Genomic DNA, 24,106 nt, shown 5'->3' with positions numbered 1-24,106 from the left:
AATCCATCCGTCTGACCTGTGAGCCCTGATGTTGGCATTTTCATAACCTCCCCTGCCTGTGGGGGGCGGGTGATGTTAAAGAGGATGTAGTCGTCGCTGGAGTCCATGTCTGAAGCCTGGAGGGTGGAGCCTCTCAGTAAAGCCATCTGGCCCTCAGACACCTCCAGCAGCATGTTGGTGATGAGGACCGGAGGGCTGTCATCCTTCGGCAGGATCTTGATGGGGAACTTGTGTCGGGTCTGATGGTGGCCGTCGGTGATGCGGAAGATAATGAAGTCTTTGGTGGAGTCGCTGTCGTCGTGGTGATAGCGAACCACGCCCGTTTTGATGTCATTGACATTAAACATGAAGCCCTTTCCCCCTGGATTAAAACAAAGTTGAATATGTGATGATATCAATATCATATTACTGACGCATTTAAGTAAATGTGATGAAAAAAATACTTGTGCTACATAAACTGTATTCATTTAACTATATTATATTTATTTCAGGATATCCTGTAATATTTACTTTTTAAATATTAAAGTGAGATACTTTTCCTCTTATATGCTACTAAAACTATCTAAATGAAACAACTAAAAGGAACTATACACATCATTGACATACTATGCAACCTGAGTAGACATCAATTCACTTTAACCCTCGTGCATCCTTTTAAAATGTTGCCCTGATGTCCTTGAAGGACAAAAATGTCTGCATCAAAAAACTGCCATAGAATTATATTAGTGCTGGGCAAGTTAACGCGTTAATTTCGCGTTAACGCATTCATTAATTAACGCCGACAATTATTTTATTGCGAGTTAACGCATTTTTTAAATTTATTACATTTTTTTTTTTTTTTATTGAAAGACAAGAGACAATACATATACAAAACAACAAGATGATGACAAGAACAGTGGGATAAAAGCCAGCAAACATCCTATAGTCAGTAATTTTAGTGCACCTATATGCTTAAATTCACGGTAAACGCATGTAAACGGCACAGATCGGGAGCGAGCGAAGGACTTTGAAAGTTAGTGGAAAGATTAACATGAGACAACGTCCGGTTTCTTCAGACGAACATCCGGTTTTCAGAATAAGATGCCAACAAAGTATGAATTATATTCACATTAAGTATAAAACATGCTACCTGCATCTCGTGAACCAAATGGTATTGCCCTTTTGTTCATATAGCAGTACTTTTAAAATAAAAGTGCGCAATACACTACTTTTGAATTCATTATTGAACTTTGCCATAACAATGCGATTAATCTTGATTAATCGCGATTAATCACAAAAAATCCATGCGATTAATCGCGGTTAAATATTTTAATCGTTGCCCAGCACTAAATTATATATTAATATTATTTTCTACTTTCGCTGAGTTACATTTTTTTAACCATCTTCGGTCCTGATGATATGCATTCATTTTCAAATCCTATTGAACATCTGTGCAAGGAGCTGAAACATGCAGTCTGGAGAAGGCACCCTTCAAACCTGAGACAGCTGGAGCAGTTTACTAAAGAGGAGTGGGCCAAAATACCTGTCGACAGGTGCAGAAGTCTCATTGAGAGTTACAGAAATCACTTGATTGCAGTGATTGCCTCATGAGGTTGTGCAACAAAATATTAAGTTAAGGGTACCATCATTTTTGTCCAGGCCATTTTCATTAGTTTTTTTTTTAAATTATTCTGTTGAACCACAATTCAAAAGCAATGTCTGATTTTCATTAGTTAATTTTCAGTACATTTTTATTTATTATTACTTTTGTCAGTTTCAAGTTATTTCGGTGACCATTGTGGGTTTTCCTTTCTTTAATGGAAGGGTACCAACAATTTTGTCCACGTGTGCATCTGCAGCCCAGACAGACAGATTTTAGCATGAGTGAGCTAGAAATCGAATTCAGGTAACCAGATTGAAGAGACGATGTCATTTTGTCTGTGTCCACTGGCAGTTGTTGTGTATACCTCTGACAGTGAGTCGTCCATGCTGCAGGCCGTCCACAGTGATGATACGAACAGCATTCAGGTTGTCGTTGTCCACAATCTGGAGCTGCTCCCACATTATTGGCCGAGACTGACCCTCCAACAGACTGAGGCCTATAAGACAAATTGCCTTTAGAAACGCTACTTAGCTAAGTATACTACATGCAAAGACTAATTGTGACATACTGTATAAATACTCTGCGGACAGTACAGACTCATTTACATGGAAATTATTTTGTCTTTGGTCTCACAGCTTTTAGATTTATGCTATTTGAATTTTCACATAGAAAGCTTGCCTAATGCTGTCTTAAAGCTGTATTCATTATTTTTATGATCACTCACAAAAACTCACATTTGACTAACAATTAACAAACACAAATATTAGCATTCATTTGAGTTTTGTTTCTGTTCACAAGTCCAATATTCACTCTTCTTTGAGCTCTGTTTTGGTCTTCACCAACTCCTGAGATAAATATGTGGCTCTTTGGCTGCAGAATGTTTGACTTTCTGTCTGTTAGTTATTAGGAGATAGTGTACAGTGAGTTTTTCAAAGCTGAAAACAGCTGTTCTGCTGCATCTGAAAGCGAGATTGATGAGGAGACTTCGATAAAAACATTTTGCTAAAAGAGGCTAAAGAGCTCCATGGAGCTGATAAGTAGGGTGATATCTCTTGATGGTGTTATCACACAAGTGATCATTGTAAAATTAATTGGTTATACAAGTTATTACATAAACAACTCAATGGCTTCCATGTGTTTGAAAGAGCTTTGTGCATTTGCAATGTGATGCTAGCATACCCATGTTCCAAGACACCCTGGGTGCATTCGTGTCTGCATTCCTTACAGACATGTGAACAGTCATTGATGGGCTCTTCTCAAAGAAAAAATCATGAACCTCAAATTCCATCTGTATGGGAAGACAACAACGACTTTCAGAGACCGCTGACAAAACAAATTGTTTTATATACTGCCCAAAGCATACGAAAGGGAAAAGCTACCTCGTAATTCCTGCGTTGGGTGTTTGAGGAGTTCGGAGGTTGATACCCAATGAGCATGTCATTGAGATCGAGCCATGTAAAGGAGGAGATTGGGCAAGTATGATCGGACAGATGGGCGATGAAGCCGTCCACGGGCGGTTTGGTGATGTTGAAAACCAAAAGTTGTTTGGGAGTTTCTTCGTCTTCAGTGTCTAGTGTAGCAGTGGAGAGTGGAGTGAGGATGAACTGGTCCACTTCAAGGATAAACATGGACATGAAGGACGGTTTGGGAGGCTGGTTGGTCAAGGCACCAACTATTTGCACTGGAATCCAGGCCTGTTCAGACTACACAGAAAAACACAATGCACTTCAAACAAAATTTCCTATATATTTGTCATAAAAACTTTAAAGCTGTGAGCAAAATCAATTATTAAATAAAATACAATTTTTTACACTAAAATCACAGTGCTAGTACTAGTAGTTAGAAACAAAGAAATACACAATTGTTAGCATTACAGAAATACATTTTAAAAAATGCATTAAAACAGGTAAAGGACCTGATATGTGCTGCCACTACGGGTGTCCATGAGATCCAGTCTGATTGCGATGTAGTCAACGTCTGGAGATGGAGGGTCTATGTGCTGATACCTCAGCCCCATCAAAAGGAAGTCATCACAGGGAATTTTGGTGAACTTCACTAGCTTCGGACCTTTCAGGCAGTCTTCAGATTTACACATTGCTCTGGCTTTATTATCTGAATAATTACACAAAAGATTTTAGATCACTTTTTGTAAAGGCAGACTCAACTGGTTCCACATTTACTCTACAGAGAGAAAACTGTCTGTTGTAGCTTAAAGTGCTAAACCAAGCCATCTTTTCACCAGTAATCAGTTGCCACAGCGGTCTTTTCTTGATCCATTACCCCTTACATTACATATAAATGACATTATTCTGCCTAATCTGGACATTCTTTATTCTTTTGCAGATGACATAATTTTGGATGGGATTTAATACCAAACCTGGTGCCCCCTTTGATACCATAACAAAAATACACTGTGGCAGGCAGCCACACCCCAATGAATCTGACCAGGACAGACAGAGAATGAAGGGATGAAACATATGCTGCACCCATTTTTACCAGGAGTGTATAACCTATCTACAAACATTTAAAGATGTTCTACAACTAGAGCATAATGCAGAGGCTGCTGGTGCAACACATTAGGACTCAAAGCATGAAAATCACCTTTTAAAACCTTTACAAAGTTAATAACCAGCTAATAGTGTTGCTGTTATTTCTGGGTAAAATCTGGTCTTTTATTGGTGGATTGTTTCGCTATGCACTTATGGATAAGCGAGGGATGGGGATTTTTCCACCCTCGGCTATCAGCCATGCAGTCTCATAGGTTACCTAGATGCTGGCGTAGGTGGATGAAGCTCTCTGGCTCGTCCCCTCTTTTCATAGCTTTCTCTGGCTCTCCGGTGACCAGTTGGCCGTGGGCTGGTAGGTGGGTGTCATGGCTACTTAAATAGATGCTACACTCCAGACTAGACCTCTGCTCATAATGGAAGGACACCACATTGCCATCCACGGCATCGGAGAAGCCGTAGAATTCAGGAACCTCCAGGGATTTGGGCCCCAGCTTTATGATGCTGCATTCAGGTTCCATAATGTCCACATGGAGAGAAAACACCTCCATGTATGTCTCTGTCTCTGTGAACCTGGTCAGACAAATCACAATATGATCATACTGCCACACCAGCAAGAACAGTAAAGAAAGACAATAAGCATGTTTCCCATTTGAAGGATACCCAGGTGTTTTACCTGTATAGTCGAAGCTTGACAGTGTCCTCCTTTAACAATGGACATCCGTTATGGACGTACTTTACCTCATCAGCCAGATAGTGGCAATCAAATACCTGCAAAAATAAATAATCAAATACATGAGTGAGTTGGGACTACGGTGTGTGGAACTACCTGGACATTGCTTTGCTAGCTTCATTGTTAAAATGTAACAAGACTATGTAACTTTTGCTGGATATGACACAATTGTGGTGACAAAAAGGAGTCAGCTGACTAATATAAGTTACACAGCAATATTGATCTAAAGTTTACTAACATAAGCTAACAATAGCCTCCATAACTACAGATGAAAAATAGCCTTTTGGCTAACTGGCGCATTTACAGAAATGTTTTTATTAATGTGCACTGTCCCTTATCAAATAAACCAATAGATAAATAAGCGACCCAGACCAAGTAAGGCTGTAACAACTAAACACCTGAAGGTTGCAAGGTTTCATTGTATTAGAATTTAATTTTTTTCTTTGTAAGAGGACAAATTAGTTATTTCTTCTGTCAAGATGTACATAATCTTGCTGTAACATTTGAGCATGCAGTGTGTTCATGATAACAGCTTCCATTATGTTCAGACTGGAAGCCAAAATACAATTTCTTTTGTTTCTTCGTGTTTTTACGTTTTCATGAAAAAACCCACAGTGTAACAGATTTAAGACCAGATGTAAGATTTAAACTACACTCACAGGTTATTTGCCAATGAACTAAAACCAAATCAGAAACTAAAGCATCAATTCATTTACAGTTCTGTCATTTTGTACTTCCTAATAATGCTCAATAACTTTGTAGAACAATGTCATTTGGTACTAATTATGGATTAAACAGAGATAGTGTCAATAGTTTTCCAGATTTTTATTTGCGGCTAGTGTAATCTAGATTTCTAGTCAGAACACAGCAGGTCAACTCAACATGAAATGTGTCATTTCCACAGGCAAACATACATATTGATATATTTGGAGAATAAAGTGTTCAATATTTAATTGATAATGCATTTATATTTACTTGGGTTACAATGTAGCTTTACTTTAAAGGACATTTCCATTTCCCCTATAATTAAACTACATTACATTCATATTACATTTCCAGGAAACTTACTAGGAAATTATCAGGAAATTAAAGACAATTGGAATGGAACAAACAACCATTTAATTAATATCTAAGATGCATTTCCAATTGTTGTGAATCAAAGACCATTTGGCAGATGATGATACATGACTTGAGTGAATAGAATGTACTTGTATAGCGCTTTTCTAGTCTTCCGACTACTCAAAGCTCTTTAACATACAACACCCTGATGACAGGGGCAATGTGCAAGGTGCCACCTGCCCATCAGGACTATCTATCATTCATATCCATTCATGCACCGCAGGAACAGCCTGCAGAGGCAATTTGGGGTTAAGTGTCCTGCCCAAAGACACATTGACATGGACTAGAGGAGCCGGGTAAATTGCAAAGAAATTTAATTTCATTGAATATTTATGCATGACTGCATAATCGGGCCATTGTAAGAAAAACAATAATAGTTACTTTGATTTAATTAAAGTTTTAAATTCAGCAGATATAACTTGGATATTCTCTGATATTAAAGTCGCAAAAGCACAAAAATTATTTTATTTATTTATTTATTTATTGTTCTGCCAAGGAACCACATTGCTTGACTTTGTAAGGTTGAATTAAGCTCAACACACCTCAGACGCCACCGCTTGCCTGTATTACGCCGGCAGTGGATGACCTAATCAAATTTTACTTTGCAATCAGATTTAACATCAAGGAAATACTTGTGATTTTTGCCCATAATTACTACATTATCTCGTAAATTTGCAAGTTTTTTCTTGTAAATTTACGATTTGAATCACATAAATTCACATAAAGGTTTTCTGTAATTTTTTCAACCTATTGCCCCAATACGCATTCATATAAAGGGCTTGATTGTCACCAACTCAAATGGAACTAAACTCATATGTAAAATAATTAAATGTTGTGTGGGCTTTCTTATGGCAAATGTTTTGTACTTTTAAGCATGAAAAATGGCTCTGATTCTGGACAGTCAACGGATGACTGTATCTGTCAGCACAGACTCATTAGAGAGGAGGCGGCCTGTCAACCTGGAAAACAAAGGAAGAAGTATAGATGGGTCCCTCCACCCTCTCTTCCCTCTTTAATCGACTGAAGAATAGGCTGCTGCAGACATGGAAATATATCTCCAAGCCAGGTGTGTATAGGATGAAGGGCAGACAGTAAAGGTCCGGAACAAAGCTTTCACACTTGACCTTGGCCTAATGTGCTGGGATATACAACCGTGGGATCTGAGGGCCAGTTACATTTAGTAGGGACATGATAGAATCTGCTCAATCCATCACTGAGCTCTTGTCATCATTACCACAACACTAATCATACCTTACATGGTTTCCTACATGTTCACTGTCAAACAGTGCTATGGAAGTGTAATGCATGCCTTCCATTTGGTTTTACAACACAAGGTAAACAGCCTGGAACATTGTAAAAGGGTTTTTCCTTTACCTGAGGCATGACTCTTCCCACTCGTTGAGTTATGGGCTCATTTAACACCACCTCCACCTTGCAGGCATCCTTCTGACGGGGAATATGGAACTGTAGGTCACCATCCTGGAGGTAGGCTGACTGACCCCGTTTCACCTTTACACCCTTATTGACTTTCACAAGGGACCCATGTGATGAGCAGGTCATTCCCAGCAGAAGCACTGGAAGCAAGGTCCAGGCCAGTGTTTGACCCTGTGAACCCATCGCTGTCAGGCACAAGCTGACGTTTTCAAGCACTGGATCCAAACTAAAGCTTTCAGAAACACACTTCAATTGGAGAAGGAAGTAATCCGAGATGTCGCTCTCTTTAGAAGAAGCTTCATTTTGCTGTGGTTGTATGATTTCATTGTGGCATGAGTCTCCAAGCTTTTAACCAGTTCACATGATCGGTCAGGAGCTGTAAAGGAATTTAACAAACGTCAGTGTTTGGCATTTCTTACATGAAGAATGTCTGTTTTATTACTGTACTCTCCATCACTGTAATCTGTAGGTGGCCTGGAAAAAAACGCAAAAAACACAGCATTCACAATGTAAATTAAGAAAAGCAGGAACACCGCAACATTTGAGGGAACCAAATGAGGAAGTCTAAAGATATTGCATTCAAAGCAATAAAAGCTGCATTTGTTGATTTATTGGCAATACTAATGTTTTCATTTCAAGAAGGCTTTGAGAAGAACCAAATGTAGTTTATGTTGTGACAATTAAACAAATGATGATACATGAAGAAGTCAGTGGACTGTGATTGTAAGAGATCAGGGTCATGGTTGAAAAAAAAAATTTGCATATCAACATGTTTTTTTCTCACTGTTGTTTTTAGAGGTTGGAGGTAAGTACAACTGAATAAGACATTTTTAGGCAACCAACATGTTACAATTAACTTTCATGAACTGAAAACACGTTGTGAAAGGGTTCAAGTTGTAAGACGAAAAAGCAGACAACACCTAGACCGGACAACGCTGTGGTAGTAACTTGTCAATCACAAAGTAGCCCCGCCCTAAAGCACAATCTGCTTTATGGTCTATTTGTTAGGATCCCTGTCTGCTCCTAGTGTGTTCTCCTCTGTTTTTGCCCCTGTCTGTTTTGTTACAGAGGGCCATGTGCTTATGTTTTCTTTTTGTGTCAGCCTACAGTTTCCACCCCTGTGTTCCGCCCACTTCACGCCCCTCTCCTTAGGCTCAGCTGTGGCTCATTCCAGTGATCGCCGCTGGCTGGCTTAAATACCTCGGCGTTTCACCGGCGCGTCGTCAGTCCGTCTGGTTACCAGTCTGGTCACGTAAGTCTGAACACGATTCAGTGAAGATCGTTATCTGTTTGTTTTTCTGTTCCTTTGCCGCTCAGCGTCGATCCCTGGAAGATCACCTGTGCCTTCTGTTTGCTGTGTCGGACCTCGGGTCTCCACACAGTCGCGCCGTCCTGTTCCTCCAGTATTGAGTGCGGTCGAGTTTCCCTCCCGACTCCGGAGGAGAAAGAGGAGTGACTTTAATTTGCTGGACAGTTAGTCTTTGTTTTTTGTTTGTTCATTCTTTGACTCCTCCTGCACATTTAAATAAAGTCTTGGCTGCAGTAAACCTGCTGTGTGTGCATGCGTTTGGGTCTACCAACTACACTACCCCATAACAGAACGGACTGACCATTATGGACCCAGCCGCCGCAGCAGGATCTCCTCCTGCGGACCAGCTACAGAGGGCAATCTCCACCCAGGGCGCGCTCCTCGGGCAACACCATCAGGTTCTGAGGGACCTAGTGGACTCGCAGCGTTCTATCGGGTCCCAGGTAGCGGAGATAGGAAGTCTGCTGCAGGACATCATGCTGCGCCATTCTCCTCCCCCGCAGCCAGTCCCTGAGGACTCATCCAGCACCCGTGAGTCTTTCGTTCCCTCACCTGTGCCCTTTGATGGAGCGTCCGGGGAATATTGAGGGTTCACGCTCCAGTGTGGATTTGTTTTTAACCAGCAACCCCGCACATTTGCTTCGGACAATGCCAAGGTGGCCTTTACGGTGGGGTTGCTGCGCGGCAAGGCGCTGGTCTGGGCGGAAGCTTGGCTCAACAGACGCAGCTCAGACCGGGTCCCCTACGAACAGTTTGTAGAGTCATTCAAGAGGGTATTCGAACACCCGGTTTACACCAGAGACGTTGCACCTGCTCAGTCTTCGTCAGGGTTCCACCAGCACAGCGGAGTAATCTGTGGACTTCCAGATTCTGGCCACGGAGTCCGGTTGGGACAAGGAGGCGTTGAAGGGAATATATCGCAACAGTCTTTCGGATTTTTTGAAGAATGAGCTTGCCATCTGGGCCTGTGCACCTGTCGGCACTCATTGATTCAGGGGCTGAACAGAACTTTTTGTTTATTAGGAGTCAAGGGATTCCAGTAGAAGCGTTAGAGTGCGCTCAGCTAGTGAGCGCACTCTAACTGGCAGAGATAACACACCAGACTCAGCCAATTTCCCTGCTCGTGTCCGGTAATCACAGTCAGTAGACCCGGTTCTACGTGGTTCCTACCCCTCAGACACCCCTGGTCCTGGGACTTCCCTGGCTTAAGGATCATAATCCACAGATCGATTGGGCTGGGGGTAGAATCACCGGCTGGAGTTCCGCCTGTCACACTCGCTGCCTCAGATCTGCAGTCTCCCGGCAAGCTCCTCCCGCCAGCAGACCTGACACCGGTTCTAGTCTCTTCGCTGTGCCCTGGGAGTATTTGGATTGAGGAGAGGCATTCAGCAAGGAGCGGGCCCTTTCACTCCCCCCTCATCGCCCCTACGACTGTGCTATTGACCTGCTTCCGGGTGCCCCACTTCCCACGAGTCGTCTATATAATCTCTCCCGGCCAGAACGTGAATCTATGGAGAAATATATAACAGAGTCGGTCGCCGCAGGAATCGTACGTCCCTCATCTTCACCTGTGGGAGCGGGTTTCTTCTTCGTCTCCAAGAAGGGCAAGAGCCTCCGTCCCTGCATCGATTACAGAGGTTTGAATCAAATTACAATCAAGAATAAATATCCATTACCGCTAATCTCTTCTGTTTTCGAATCCTTAGCTGGAGCTAAGATATTCACAAAGCTGGACCTCCGCAATGCGTATCATCTGGTCCGAATTCGCGAGGGAGACGAATGGAAGACGGCCTTTAACACACCCTTGGGACACTTTGAATATCTGGTGATGCCGTTTGGATTAACTAATGCCCCTGCTGTTTTTCAAGCACTGGTTAATGACATCCTCCACCACTTCCTCAACCAGTTTGTTTTTGTGTATATTGACGACATTCTCATCTTCTCCCCGAATCCCCAGGAGCACACTAACCATGTCCGCCAGGTTCTGCAACAACTGTTGGAGAATCAGATCTTCATTAAGGCTGAGAAGTGTGAGTTCCATGTTACCTCAGTGCAGTTCCTGGGCGTCTTCATTGAGGACGGTCAGGTGAGAAAGGACCCCGAGAAGGTTAAAGCCGTAACGGAGTGGCCGGTGCCCGCCTCACGAAAGAAGCTCCAGCAGTTTCTGGGGTTTGCTAATTTCTACCGACGGTTCATCCGGGACGACAGCCGAATGGCAGAACCGATGACGCGACTCACCTCCTAGGTGCCTTTTTCATGGACCCCAGAGGCCGACAAGGCTTTTCCTGCCCTCAAGGAGCGGTTCGCCTCGGCTCCAATCCTGATCCACCCAGACGAGACACGCCAGTTTGTCGTCGAGGTGGACGCCTCGGACACCGGAGTCGGAGCCGTACTGTCCCAGTGGTCAGCTTCTGACTAAGCTCGATCCTTGTGCTTTCTTCTCCCGTAGACTTTCCCTGGCGGAGAGAAACTACGATGTAGGCGACCGAGAGCTGTTGGCTGTCAAGTTAGCCTTGGAGGAGTGGAGGCACTGGCTGGAGGGATCGGTGCTCCCCTTTATTGTTTGGACCGACCACCGAAATCTGGAGTATATCCATACGGCGAGACGCCTCAATTCTCGCCAGGCCCGCTGGGCTTTGTTCTTCGCCCGGTTCAATGTCACCATCACCTATCGGCCCGGCCACAAGAACACCAAGCCGGACACACTCTCCCGTCAGTTTGCCCCAGAAGAGGGAGACGCTACTCCCGACACCATCCTGCCTGCCTCGTACGTGCTCGGTGCTGTCACCTGGGAGATCGAGAGGGTGGTACGTGAGGCCCAGCACACCCAACCTGACCCCGGAGGGGGCCCTCCGAATCGTCTGTTTGTTCCTCCGTCCGTCCGCCCCAAGTCCTGCGGTGGGCCCACGACTCCCGTCTCTCTGGTCACCCCGGTATCCGCCGGACTATAGACTGGCTCCGCTGCACCTTTTGGTGGCCGTCTCTCGAAGAGGAGACCCGTACGTATGTGCAGTTACGTACGGGCAGGCCCGCAGTTCTCATCCCAATTATGGAAGGCATTCTGTCACACCCTCGGCACCACGGCCAGTCTCTCCTCAGGATTCCATCCGCAAACTAACGGCCAGACGGAGAGGCTGAACCAGGAGCTCGAGCCCATCCCCAGGTGTGTGACCGCCATTAATCCCTCCTCTTGGAGCCATCACCTCCCATGGGTTGAGTACGCCCACAATTCCCACATGTCAACTGCCACCGGACTGTCTCCTTTTGAGGCCTGCTTGGGCTATCAGCCTCCCCTGTTCCCTAGCCAGGAGGTCGAGGTGGCAGTTCCATCAGTCAAACACAATGCCCGTCATTGTAGACTGGTGTGGAGAGAGACTCGGGTGGCTCTGCTCCGCACGGCAGAGCAGAATAAGAGTGGCGGATCGGCGTCGTGTCCCAGCTCCAGCCTACCGTATTGGACAATCGGTTTGGCTTTCGACCAGGGACATCCCCCTACGTACAGAGTCAAGGAAGCTCTCTCCCAGATATGTCGGCCCCTTTCCCATCAATCCAGTAGCGGTCAAACTTCACCCGGTGTTTCATGTCTCCCTCCTCAAGCCTGTTGTCTCCAGTCCCCTAAATCCTCCGCCAGAACCCCCTCCACCCCCCCCCCCCGGCTCTTCGAGGGGGGCCCCGTCTACACGGTCAATCGCCTCCTGGATGTCCGCCGTCGAGGTAGGGGGTTTCAGTACCTGGTGGACTGGGAGGGTTATGGACCAGAGGAGCAGTGCTGGGTGCCGCGATCCCGGATCTTTGACCCGGGGCTCATACACGACTACCACCGACAGAACCCCGGTAAACCAGGCGGTTCGCCAAGAGGCTCCCATTGAGGGGGCGGGGGGGGTACTGTTAAGATCCCTGTCTGCTCCTAGTGTGTTCTCCTGTTTTTTCCCCGTTTGTTTTGTTACAGAGGGCCATGTGCTTATGTTTTGTTTTTGTGTCAGCCTACAGTTTCCACCCCCGTGTTCTGCCCACTTCACGCCCCTCTCCTTAGGCTCAGCTGTGGCTCATTCCAGTGATCGCCGCTGGCTGGCTTAAATACCTCGGCGTTTCACCGGCGCGTCATTAGTCCGTCCGGTTACCAGTCTGGTCACGTAAGTCTGAACACGATTCAGTGAAGATCGTTATCAGTTTGTTTTTCTGTTCCTTTGCCGCTCAGCGGCGATCCCTGGAAGATCACCTGTGTCTTCTGTTTGCTGTGTCGGACCTCGGGTCTCCACACAGTCGCGCCGTCCTGTTCCTCCAGTATTGAGTGCGGTCGAGTTTCCCTCCCGACTCCGGAGGAGAAAGAAGAGTGACTTTAATTTGCTGGACAGTTAGTCTTTGTTTTTTGTTTGTTCATTCTTTGACTCCTCCTGCACATTTAAATAAAGTCTTGGCTGGAGTAAACCTGCTGTGCGTGTGTTTGGGTCTACCAACTACACTACCCCATAACACTATTTGACTACTTGAAACTAGAATCATGTTTAAAATGTTTACTGAGGGAATACATTTGTATGATAGAAGTACGGTCAGACCTTTTTTTTGCAACCAGAGTCGCCCCCTGATGGCCATTTGATAGAAGTCAAGCAACAATGCTGCATGACAACAGCCTAAAATGTAAAATTGTTGTACATTACTTTTGAACAGCAATCATTTTTTGGCCAGCTTCAGGAATGTTTTTTGTGGACTGTGTAACTTGCTCTGTGGTAAGCTTGTCAGGAAATATGTTCATTACAAACAAATGTTGACCTTTCCCTCAGCCCCAACAGGCTCTCTGTAGTAATGACATGATGTTACGCAATGAACTTTGACCTTTTTATGGAGTCACCCTCCACATAGGCCTTTCCACTACAGGAGACTTCCATTTTCTGCTCGAGTTGCTGTACTTATTAATAGCAGTAGGGGACAAAAGTGCTATATCACCATCTATTAAAACTCTCTTTAATATAACCTAATTGAGTCTTAAATTGCTCCCCTTGTTTTGCAATCATAGCCTGCTTTCATGCCATTTACTGTTTTGCTGCTGGCTCTTAGTGCTTCATTTCTCCTCTCTTCTTGTAGATCAATACAGTTTCAACTTATCTCACCTTATATCCCACTGAGGATATGTAGAGTAGCTGTTTTGTATTTGAAAACAGGCTTCAGATGTCAAACGGCTACATTCCTTGAACACTTGTCTAGGACACCTACCACAGACCTCACACAGCAAGCACCTTGAACAGAGGAGCACCTTATAATCAGCCTCTGCTTTAGGGAACATGTTATAGCTTGTCCCCATGAACAATGCTTGTTTGGAGAGCTGGTAAGATCATGTTCAAGGAGCTGAGTGCAAAAGCACGATATCAAATGGTCACAACCCCTTTTCACATGGTAGCAAAGAGTTGTCTCTGTCTCCACCAGGGATGGGGACTTGGACATGGACTCAAGTCCAATTTACGTCACACACACAGTGACTTTAGACTTTCCTTGGACTATAGCAAAAAAAGATTTGTGAGCATCCCCGGGTTTGAGAGACTAAAGGTATGTGTACAGTAGAACATAGGCTGTCATTAGTTGGAGACGAAGTGTAACTAAACAATACAGATCTACTGTAACTGTTAAAGAAAATGTTAGTTATTATTGCATGCCAAATATTTAACGTTAGTCTATATCCATACAGTTATTGTTTTACATTGTGTTTTTGTATTACATTGTAACATGTTAAAATAGATAATTTACCAACAACAAATAAATGCTGATACTGTATGCTAATAAAAAAATAAAAAAGTGGTGATACAGCACAGGCTTTGATTTCCTCAGATATAGCCATGCAGTGTTCTAAGCAGCCCTGATGACATTCAGCAGATAATAGAACGTTTATTACAACCAGCAGAGATTTGAGACTTGTGACCAAAGATTCAATACCTAACTTGGTCTCTAGATCAAAGACTTGAGACCTGACATAGACTTTCATAAAAGAACTTGTCAGCATCTCTGGTGTCCACCTGATGAATATAAGTCCAACTGTTCTCCACCAACTCCTGAAAAACATATGTCTCTTAAGCTGCTCCACTTTGTTCACCAGGTAGAGTCCAGAGGATTCATCAGGGTTTTATACCTGAACACAGCTGCCTGCTGCTGCTGGAAACCAGGTTGATGAGAGTGGTAAACCAAAAGAGTCCAGTCGTAAAACAATGGGCTAAAAGAGGCTAAAATGCTCCATAGAAGTGAGGGGAACTGCAGAGTTTGGTGATAATTCTTCACATTACACATGATTATTGTACATAGTTATATTGTATATTGTATGCATCGTTAAAATAAAGATACTGATTAGTGCAACAATTCTTGTCTGCACTTTGACCTTGTGATCAGAATTAGTACCACAGTTAATAAACTGGTTGAAAGTATAGTCAAGATTACAAGCATTTAGGTTTAGCTACTGTTGTCAGTGTATTTATTTTCAGATACTAACAGCAGTCATTCACTATATTGCCAGAAGTATATGGACAGTGGTCTGTGGGTCTGTTTTTCACAGTTTGGTCTCATAGTGCAATAGAGAGACATCTTGTATACAGTTATATTATCCAACTTTGTGTCAGTGGTTTTGCTTTGGTCCTGTCCTGTTTCAACATGACCATGCCCCCGTGCACAAAACCGGTTCCTTGAAGAAAGGATTTTCCCAGTTTTGTGTGGCAGAACTTGTCTGATTTGCACAGAGTCCTGGCCTTCGCCCACAATTTTTGGGATGAGCTGGAATACCAGCTGAGAGCCAGGCCTTATAACTCAATATCAGTGTTGGACCTCACTTTTCATATCTTTTCTTGTCACAATGAAATCAAATTTTAAACAGCCAGTCAGATGAAGGAAAAAATGATGAGCCGTTTCTCCATACTATTCTACACCAGCCACATGCAGCTTTGTGAGTACTGCGATGTAGAGCAAACCAAGGTCCAACTGCATGCCAGAGCTGAGTGTGGATCACATTTTAGCAGATAACACCCTGTCCAGCATTGTGTCACAGTAAATGAGTGCATGTCACTGATATGAGTGTAACGGCACAAAGACCTCACTAATCTGTCCTGTTAAAGATTTGAACAACCCACTGACTGATGTGAGCCCCAGTGGTGAGGCTGCAGACGGGAGGTGGGAGTGCTGGGAAAGGTCCTAATGTTAAGCTGCCTGGAGCACTCTGTGGGTCCTGTCCCTGTTTGCAGTTGATCCTTTTCCTGTTTTGGCAGAGCTTCACGTTACAGTTGCTATAGAATATAATGTCAACAAGATGCATCCAGGGAAGCCGTCCCATTTCCTGAGGTGTTGTGGATTTAGGTCCAAGATAGACGGGCAAAGACCACCAAATTCCCCCCACATGTCAGGAGTGAACTGTTTTCTTTACTGACATGTCATTCAGGGTGGGCTCAGCATCTGCTGAGTGTCAGAGCCAGCAGGTCTAATGACAGGCTGGATTTACATTGCTATAAGCTTGTGGTGCGTAGTACAACATGCACTCCCTAATCCAGAGACTAAAACAAACATCAGTGTTGTGGCACCACTCTCTCCAGCTCATTCACTCTTAAAGGGGAACTCCACAGATTTAACACGGAAAGGTCAGTTTACACATCATGAGGAGTTCTACTCATCCTGTGAAAACAGTTGCATAATGTCTTCTGTGGAGAATTCATTTGGTTATAGAGTAACCAATGACACTCTTTTGTGTCAAGTTTGTACTGTTGACCAAAAATACCTTAGTGGGAGCGTAGAACCAAGAGGTTAGAAAGAGTTGACGAAGAGTTCAAAATGATTTTTACAAATGTACATAATCTGGCTTCAATTCCAGATGATGGCTGGTTTATCTCCAGGCGGCTAAAGAAATATAGCCAATGTGAAGGTGCCTTCAACCTGCATCACTTCTATAAAGTAGGGTATGCTTTAGGGCGGGGCTTACTGTGATTGACAGGCTGCTACCAGAGCCGTATACGGTGTCCCTACATCACTCCTCCGCATCCAAATATGGTCACTTCCACTCACTGGTTGCAAAAACCAAGATGACGCAACCAAAATGCCAAACTTGCGGCTTCAAGACCGCTGTCCACAAACCAATGGGTGACATCAAGATGACTACATCCACTTCTTATAAACACATTCTGCATGGTAGCCCCTGCCATCAGTCAGCCACTTACTAAAGGCTGTGCCATCAGTAAATGGGAGCAATTTTGGGTTAAATCTCTTGCTCAAGGACACATTGGCATGGACTGGGGGAGCCAAAGATTGTACCACCGATCTTTCTATTGCCTCAAATCTGAACCACAGCCGCCCAACATGCTGCCCAGGCATGAAGGGTCTATCCAATAAGTTCCATTATGTAGCATACAGCTATACAGTATATTAGGGATTGAAAGTTTGGATACCTCAGCATCTGCTGCTAAAAATGTTGGCCATTCTCTATAAAAATCTAGGGGGGGGGGGGGGCGACACATAACAGCTGGGAAAATCAGAACATGTGCTTTCTGTTTGTTTTCACAAAAGCCAAGCTAAGGATAATAATCAACAGTCATGAAGGTCAAATAACATCTTATAATTCCATCCTCATGATCAGTCACCCTTTCCTTTCCCAAAGCACAAACCAGTGATGAACACAAAGCACACAGCTACGAGGGAATGTGATTCGTCATGTAACAAGTGGCTTCGCTCCACAGCTGGGAATGTCTACTACATCCATTCACAGCTTCTTCTTCTAATCTTAATAATGACAGGGTCCTTAGCAGCCAGCAATTTTCAAAGAAAGACGAGCCATCGGGGAAGAGGAAGGCATTATGCTGAAAACATGAAGGAATAACATTTGGCTCCCGTCCAGCAGCAAAGTCCTGGGTGTGCAACAGAAAGCCATAAAAAAGCCTCCAAATACTCCCTAAATGCCTGAAACAATAGCTGTGTATCTGATGAATGGGTGAAAGTGCAGTTTTGAGCACTGGTGCATGTTACAAAGAGTAAGTATGTGCAGTTTAAAAATGTATTTCCTTTTAAATACGCCATCTCTGAAAACCAGATTGCTTACATGTATATCTGGCTGTGATCATTAAATAGCATGTACTGACATTTTGACTGTAAGAGACAGATTTATCAGCAAAATGATACTTTGTGAGGAGACAGGTGAGAGAAACACAAACAAACATTGCAAATCAAAGTCATCAGGAAGAAAATGACCTAAAAAAAGGAGGATGAAGAAGAAAATGACATCCAAGCAAACTTCTTATTATGTTGCTGAAGAGGAAAAGTCCCCAGCAGAGATCTCCACATACATTAAGACATGTCCTTACCTGATCTGCAAACATCTGGCGCTTCTTCTTCTTCCCTACCTGTCTGCTCTCCTCTGCTTTCAACTGCAACTCCCTCATTGACAGAATGCTGCTTGCTCCTCAGCGACAAACTCCACCCACAAGAGAGTGAGATGAGTAGGGGGGGACGGAGGGAGGGACAGAGACCGAGGACGCCTTCCTCCTCTTGTTGCTGCTGCTGTGGGATCAGCAATTGGAGCGGAAAAACCAAAAGACAAACACTCTGAGCTCTGAGATCAAAGTCTTGTCCAAAGTGCCCGGTGGTTTAAGGAGCAGCTTTGTCATTAGTGAACAGAAAGGGGCAAAGATAAAAGGCTGAACAGCGCACTAATGTGAGGAAAACAGCAAGGGAGAGAAAATGGACCTCATGTTGGCCTACTACTCTATTAAAGGATACACATCCTGTAAAGCCGGAGACAGTTGTTGGACCAAGACATGTAAAAACACAATGATTGTGTGAAATCAAATTAAAATCTTCAGTTATATTATATATTTGGTCTTCTTATTAAGCCAGCGCAAACCCAGCATTGGGGGTCTGATCCAGTTGGCTTTATGTCAGGGGACTGATGTCAAGGGTCTGGGGGGGAATGCCCCGACTCTCTGCAGAATCAGCAAACTTTCAGTTGATGCCATTACACAAGTTAGAGCTAGCTGCTGTCCATAGACTGTTGGGGCCCCCGTGCTGGAGTATGCGGCAGCTGAATGCTAGTAGCTACAGCTAACTGAAGGTCTGTCTGCCACTTTGAATTTAGTCCAATAAAGAAACTATGAAAACTTACACTGACCGTGCAGATGGCTGGCATATACATAAACTATAGGTGAAGGCCACACATTAAGATTATAAAATAGCATATTGTATATTCTTGCCCTGCTATAAGTTAGTTGTTGGCTTTTTGTTTTTTTATAACTGATGACTGTAAATGTAGATTGTATGGATCCAGTACTAGAGGTGAAATGCTGCCCCCTATTTGTTTGGAGCTTGTGGCCAGATATTACACATTACACCTGAAGAACAGACTTCATGCAGCAAAGGACTGCAGGTTGGATTTGAACATGTGCTGCCGCAGTAAGGACTCGTCATCTTGTTGTTTGGCAACCAGTGAACGGAAGTGACCATAATTGGACTGTGGAGAAGTGATGCCGTGGTCAAGGCGCCGTATACGGCTCTGGTAACGACCTGTCAAACCCAAGGTAACACGGCCTAAAGCATTCCCTGCTTTAGGGTCTATTTTACTCTGAATGGGACCATAATTGTTTTGGTATTGAACATCATTCTGTATCGAAGAAGACTTGAAACTAGAGATTGAGACCATAAACTCATGTTTACAATGTTTACTGAGGTAATATATCTAGAGAGAAGTAGAGTCATTTTCTCATAGACTTCTATACAACCAGAGGAGTCGCCCCCTGGTGGACATTAGAGAGAATGCAAGAAAACAACTAACGTCATCAGACACTTGTTGTATTACAATCAATTCCAGTATGCTGTAGCAGGGAGCTAAGCTACTAACGTTAATAGAGGTCGCGTAGACTTGCATGATGTGCTTAAGCTGTACTCAGTAAAAATATGCATTGGGCAAAGGTGAATTATAATAACACTATTATGTGTTCAAATGTAATGAGATGTTTTTGGTGAGAAACTTGAATAAATATAGTTGTTTGAAGGTGTTTTCTGCAAATAATCACTATAGATAAGAAATTTAAAATATAATATTTTAGAATTGTTTTCGGTTTACATTTATTTCGGGATGATTGAAATTATGCCATTCAGTTACCATACCAGAGTTCTGCCACTTCAGAAGCATCTATATTGACATTTTATTTTTTTTAAAACAAATATACCAGCTGTGCTTCAGAGTTATACCATGATATCAATTTCAAGCCATAATCTAACAAATAGTTAACATTAGTTACTCCCACCTTAAATTCTTTAGGGAAAGTTTGAAAGACTATTTAGGTGTTTGGGGAATAACCTGTAACAAAATCTTACTAGAGTAATGTTGTAACTCAAACACATGAAGCTAAGCAGATTTTGTGTGAGTGATATGGACACAATGATTGGTGGTGGAATTGACTGCGATGCAAGGGGCACCAGCTAAAATCTTGCCTCAAAGGCACTAAATTGGTCAAGGTTGGTTTCTGCAAGAAACCATCAAACATCCCAAATATAACAAAATCTCTTTGATTCAGTTCAGCCCTGTACAACCAGCGAGCTAACGTCCGGTGGTCTGGCTAGCAGAGCTAGTTTACAGCTGGCTAGAGTCATTTGGCCAAGCAGGTTCATTCAACATATGCTAGCCTATCTTTTCCTATGCTCTATTTTTAGTCTATGATCCCAGTTAATTAAGCTAAATAATGACATGTTTCTTATCTCTGGAAACAGTAAGACTAATAAATATTGGGGATGCATTTGCTTTACTTGCTTTATTGCTCAGGGGACCATGCATCAGCCCATGGGTTGCTTGTTGAGAGCAGAGCAGGACTGTGGCTCAGTACAGTCCATGGTAGAGTGTTTGTCAAAAGAAAGTAACATTCCTCAGCTTCAGAATGGGATCGGTTCACTAGGTCCTACAGCCCCTGTGGTTCCTGCATACCTATTAGGGAACACATTGTTACAATAGTCAGGTGGAAATTCCTACCTCACTTTATAGGAAAAAGAAGGGCAGACAAAGTATCATATCGGACTGGTTGGAAATAATCTGAACTCAGAATGTTCCGAGGAGTCTGCTTGGGATATTTTCATATAACGTTGGTCTTCCTCCTGCTGGGCTCCGTCACAGGTTTGCTGCTGATGGATCACCGCAGAGATACAGAGAATGACCAGGAGCGGAACAAAGCCATTTTGGAAATGCTACATATCAATAAAGTGTCTGCGAGTCATCAGGCTAAGCCACATCCCTACATGAGGGGGATCTATCAGCGATTGGACTCACTGGAGGCTCAAGACTTTGGGAGTTCAGATGGAACGCTGGTGCAGAGTTTTCGGAGTGTAGCTGGTAAGGATTCGACATGAAATGCCATCTTGATTTAAATGTGTTCATTTTGCTTCTTTCTTGACATAATAATTTAAACTACTGTATAGTAATATTGAAACCTATGCAATCACGGAAAGCAATGTTTTATATTTCCTTTTTGATTGCATTAAAATAATAAAAGAACAAGGTAGTTAGCCTTAGCTGTGTTCCAGTGATGACGTCTTTGCAATGGGCAACCTGGAAGTGTTCCATTAGTAAAACATCTGCTGTCATATCACTGTTTGGATTTTGATGTGCAGCATACTTAAAACCTAGCAAATATGAAGACAACAATGACCCAAAATGTAACACTAGATACTGTATAACATATTGGCCACTTGTGGACAGCAGGACAAGCTGTAAACACAATATTATCATTACATTACAGTGATTTTTATCCAAAGCAACTTACAATTCAGAGTCTATCACATAGGTACAACTACGGGAGCAATTTTGGGGTTAAGTGTCTTGCTCAAGGACACATCGACATGCGACTAGCAGAGCCGAAGCTCGAACCGCCGACCCTCTGATTGAAAGACGGCCCTGCTATCCACTTAGCCACAGTCGCCCCCACTCACTGTATAAATTTGTTTTGGCTGACATGTTAGGAAAAAGTTGCCTATTTACACATACAGCAGACACATCTGGAACCTTGTTAGTGTCAACCTGATGAATGTCAGTCTAATGTTCACTCTACTTTTATCTCCTTTTTGGTCTCCACCAACTCCTAAGAAAGATATCTGGTTCTTTACAGCTGCTAACAGTGAGCTAAAAGGAACACAAATTGGGTATGATGGATGGATCTTTTACGCACCATTCATATTACAGTCATTTGATCCACTGTTAATATTAAAAGATTGATGAGTGCAAAATGAAGATGCACTAACAAGATAGATACAAGACATATGTCAGACTGCAAATTTAGTTTCCCACCATTTTACAAGGAGGAATTGTATAATATATGTTGCTAAACCTGTATTCACACCACCTTCGGCAATATCAGAAACTTTTTTTTACCAGTAATGGCCTCCTCTATTCCATCATGACAACTCTCAAATAACAAACAGCTCAAAGAAAATTACTTTCACGCGGTTATCAACATGTCAAAGGCTGAGCGCGACTGTGCCTAAGTGGAGAGCAGGGCTGTCCTTCAATCAGAGGATCGGCGGTTCGATCCCCGGCTCTGCTAGTCGCATGTCGATGTGTCCATGAGCATGACACTCAATCCCAAAATTGCTCCCATAGCTGTGCCTACGGTGTATGAATGTGATAGATTCTGAATTGTAAGTTGCTTTGGATAAAAGTGTCTGCTAAATGCTAAATGACTGTAATGTAATGAGCCAGCGGCTAGCAGCTAATGGTGCTAGCTCACAGCCCAACAGCTAACTAGCTAGCTAGCCCAACCAGCGTCAAAACAGGAAGGAAGTGGTAAAGTATTAGAACTATAGACTATATATAAGAAGTGGACGTAGTCATGCTGATGTCACCCATTGGTATGTGGACTGCCGTTATGAAGCCTTGAGCTTCGGGAATTTCGCCATTGCCATGTTAGGATACGTCTGTCACCATCTTTTGCTTTTTTGCAACCGATGAACGGTGTAACCATATTTGGAATGCAGAGGATTGACATAGTGACGCCTGATATGTCTCTGATAGCAGCAGCAACCTGTCAATCACAGTAGCCCTGCCCTAAAGCATCCCCTGCTTTATGGTCTGTGTGACTCTAAATGGACCATAATGTACTAAATGAACATCATGCTGTATTGAAGAAGACTTGAAACTTGAGATTGAGACCATAAACTCATGTTTACAATGTTTACTGAGGTAATAAATCAAGAGAGAAGTAGAGTCATTTTCTCATAGACTTCTATGCAACCAGAGGAGTCGCCCCCTGGTGGACATTAGAGAGAATGTAAGTTTTAAGACACTTCCGCATTGGCTTCACTTGGCAGAATCGGAGGTTGCCGCCTGAGTAGAGCCCGTTCCTTGCTTGATTTGATGGGCTGTGTGGACCAAGTGTGACATTGAGGAGCAATGTGACTGGCAATGTGATCTGGCACTGAAAAGTTGAGAATATTTTAACTGTAATATAAACTGAAAGAAAACCACGAGAAAAATGCAACACGTGGCACAAGAGAGGAGCACATGGCAGGTGTGCTATTGGAAAAAATGATTTAGCTGGAGACGTGTTTCTAGCAACGCGCCTTGGTTTTATGAACGCTGTTGACATTCTGTCTTTACGTTGCATGTAGTATTTTGCTGCTATATTATTCCTCTGAATGTCATATAGAGAACCTTTAAAGAGCAAAAACACATTTGTATGATCCTTTTAAGCCTTTGAGCCTTGTACTGCAGTCTTAACTAATCAGTCCCTTGTCTTTTCATTCTTTGGATCACCCAGGTCCACATCAAGCTCCTCCAGGATGGATCTGGTTCAATGTTAGCGGCCTGAACCCCTCAATGCTAGGTGCGGAGCTGGTTATGCACAGGAAGACCTTGCACCCCAATCCCATTAGTGTGACTGTCGCCCTGCACTGTGTCACAGCTTCACAGGGAGCTCTGGCAGAAAGTCCTGCCCTGGAGGAGAGGCTGCTGACCTTGGATCAGCGATCCTCATCTGGATATGATGTGTTTGATGTGTCAGCTGTTCTGCCTGTGAAGCCTCTGGAGGTGGTGGGCTTTCAGCTGCGTTATACAGATGAGAGTGGGAGTCTGGTCCTTCATGAAGCCCTAACACGGAGTCTTTACTGTCTGAACAGAGGCTCCCTGAGTGAACCCTTACTGGTGCTTTATCAGTCACACCCCCTCCACATCTAACACTGTGAGCACTTTTAGTGTGCAGATCACGTCATTTTTATGAAAACATATCTAACCCACCTCTGATATGGTGGATGTTTCATAACAAAATTGGAAAAGGGGGTGAGAACACATTATGCTGACATGAGTAAAGTGTTGTAACTTTGAGATGAACAAAGCCTAAACAAAAATAAACCATTGTCTGCTTCTTTACACACACACACACACACACACGTATATATACAGTTGTGTGAAAAAGTGTTTGCCCCCTTCCTGATTTCTT

At 43.3% G+C, this 24,106-nt stretch overlaps 2 protein-coding genes across 3 annotated transcripts in view; one reads left to right on the top strand and one right to left on the bottom strand.

Annotated features, from left to right (window-relative positions):
• The window catches only part of frem1a (Fras1 related extracellular matrix 1a), a 41,574-nt gene extending 23,505 nt beyond the window's left edge, over positions 1-18,069 (bottom strand). For both annotated transcript variants that reach the window (XM_031874276.1, XM_031874277.1), the window contains exons 1-9: positions 17,996-18,069; positions 7,313-7,748; positions 4,763-4,857; positions 4,349-4,659; positions 3,498-3,694; positions 2,962-3,285; positions 2,762-2,870; positions 1,947-2,078; positions 17-361 (exon numbers count right to left, since the gene is read on the bottom strand). In XM_031874276.1, the coding sequence (XP_031730136.1) occupies positions 17-361; positions 1,947-2,078; positions 2,762-2,870; positions 2,962-3,285; positions 3,498-3,694; positions 4,349-4,659; positions 4,763-4,857; positions 7,313-7,555 (1,756 nt within the window). In that variant the 5' untranslated portion in view covers positions 7,556-7,748; positions 17,996-18,069. The remainder of the gene's footprint in view (positions 1-16; positions 362-1,946; positions 2,079-2,761; positions 2,871-2,961; positions 3,286-3,497; positions 3,695-4,348; positions 4,660-4,762; positions 4,858-7,312; positions 7,749-17,995) is intronic.
• A 2,654-nt stretch (positions 18,070-20,723) lies between these two features.
• On the top strand, positions 20,724-23,844 carry LOC116398180 (uncharacterized). The gene is made up of 2 exons (XM_031874261.1): positions 20,724-21,009; positions 23,429-23,844. Exons 1-2 carry the CDS (start codon positions 20,724-20,726, stop codon positions 23,842-23,844), a joined length of 702 nt encoding a protein of 233 aa, XP_031730121.1.
• Positions 23,845-24,106: the final 262 nt, after the last annotated feature.

Source organism: Anarrhichthys ocellatus, unplaced genomic scaffold (assembly GCF_004355925.1).
Source record: "Anarrhichthys ocellatus isolate YVR2014 unplaced genomic scaffold, GSC_Weel_1.0 scaffold79, whole genome shotgun sequence".
NCBI lineage: Eukaryota > Metazoa > Chordata > Actinopteri > Perciformes > Anarhichadidae > Anarrhichthys > Anarrhichthys ocellatus.
The sequence above is the reverse complement of the archived record's forward strand: the minus strand, read 5'-3'. Positions and strand labels throughout refer to the sequence as shown.

Excerpts from the sequence above, each read along its gene's own strand:
- LOC116398180 (XM_031874261.1), top strand. The coding sequence starts at position 20,724 with ATGTTCCGAGGAGTCTGCTTGGGATATTTTCATATAACGTTGGTCTTC. Across the intron at positions 21,010-23,428 it reads GAGTTTTCGGAGTGTAGCTG|GTCCACATCAAGCTCCTCCA; the intron begins GTAAGGATTCGA and ends TGGATCACCCAG.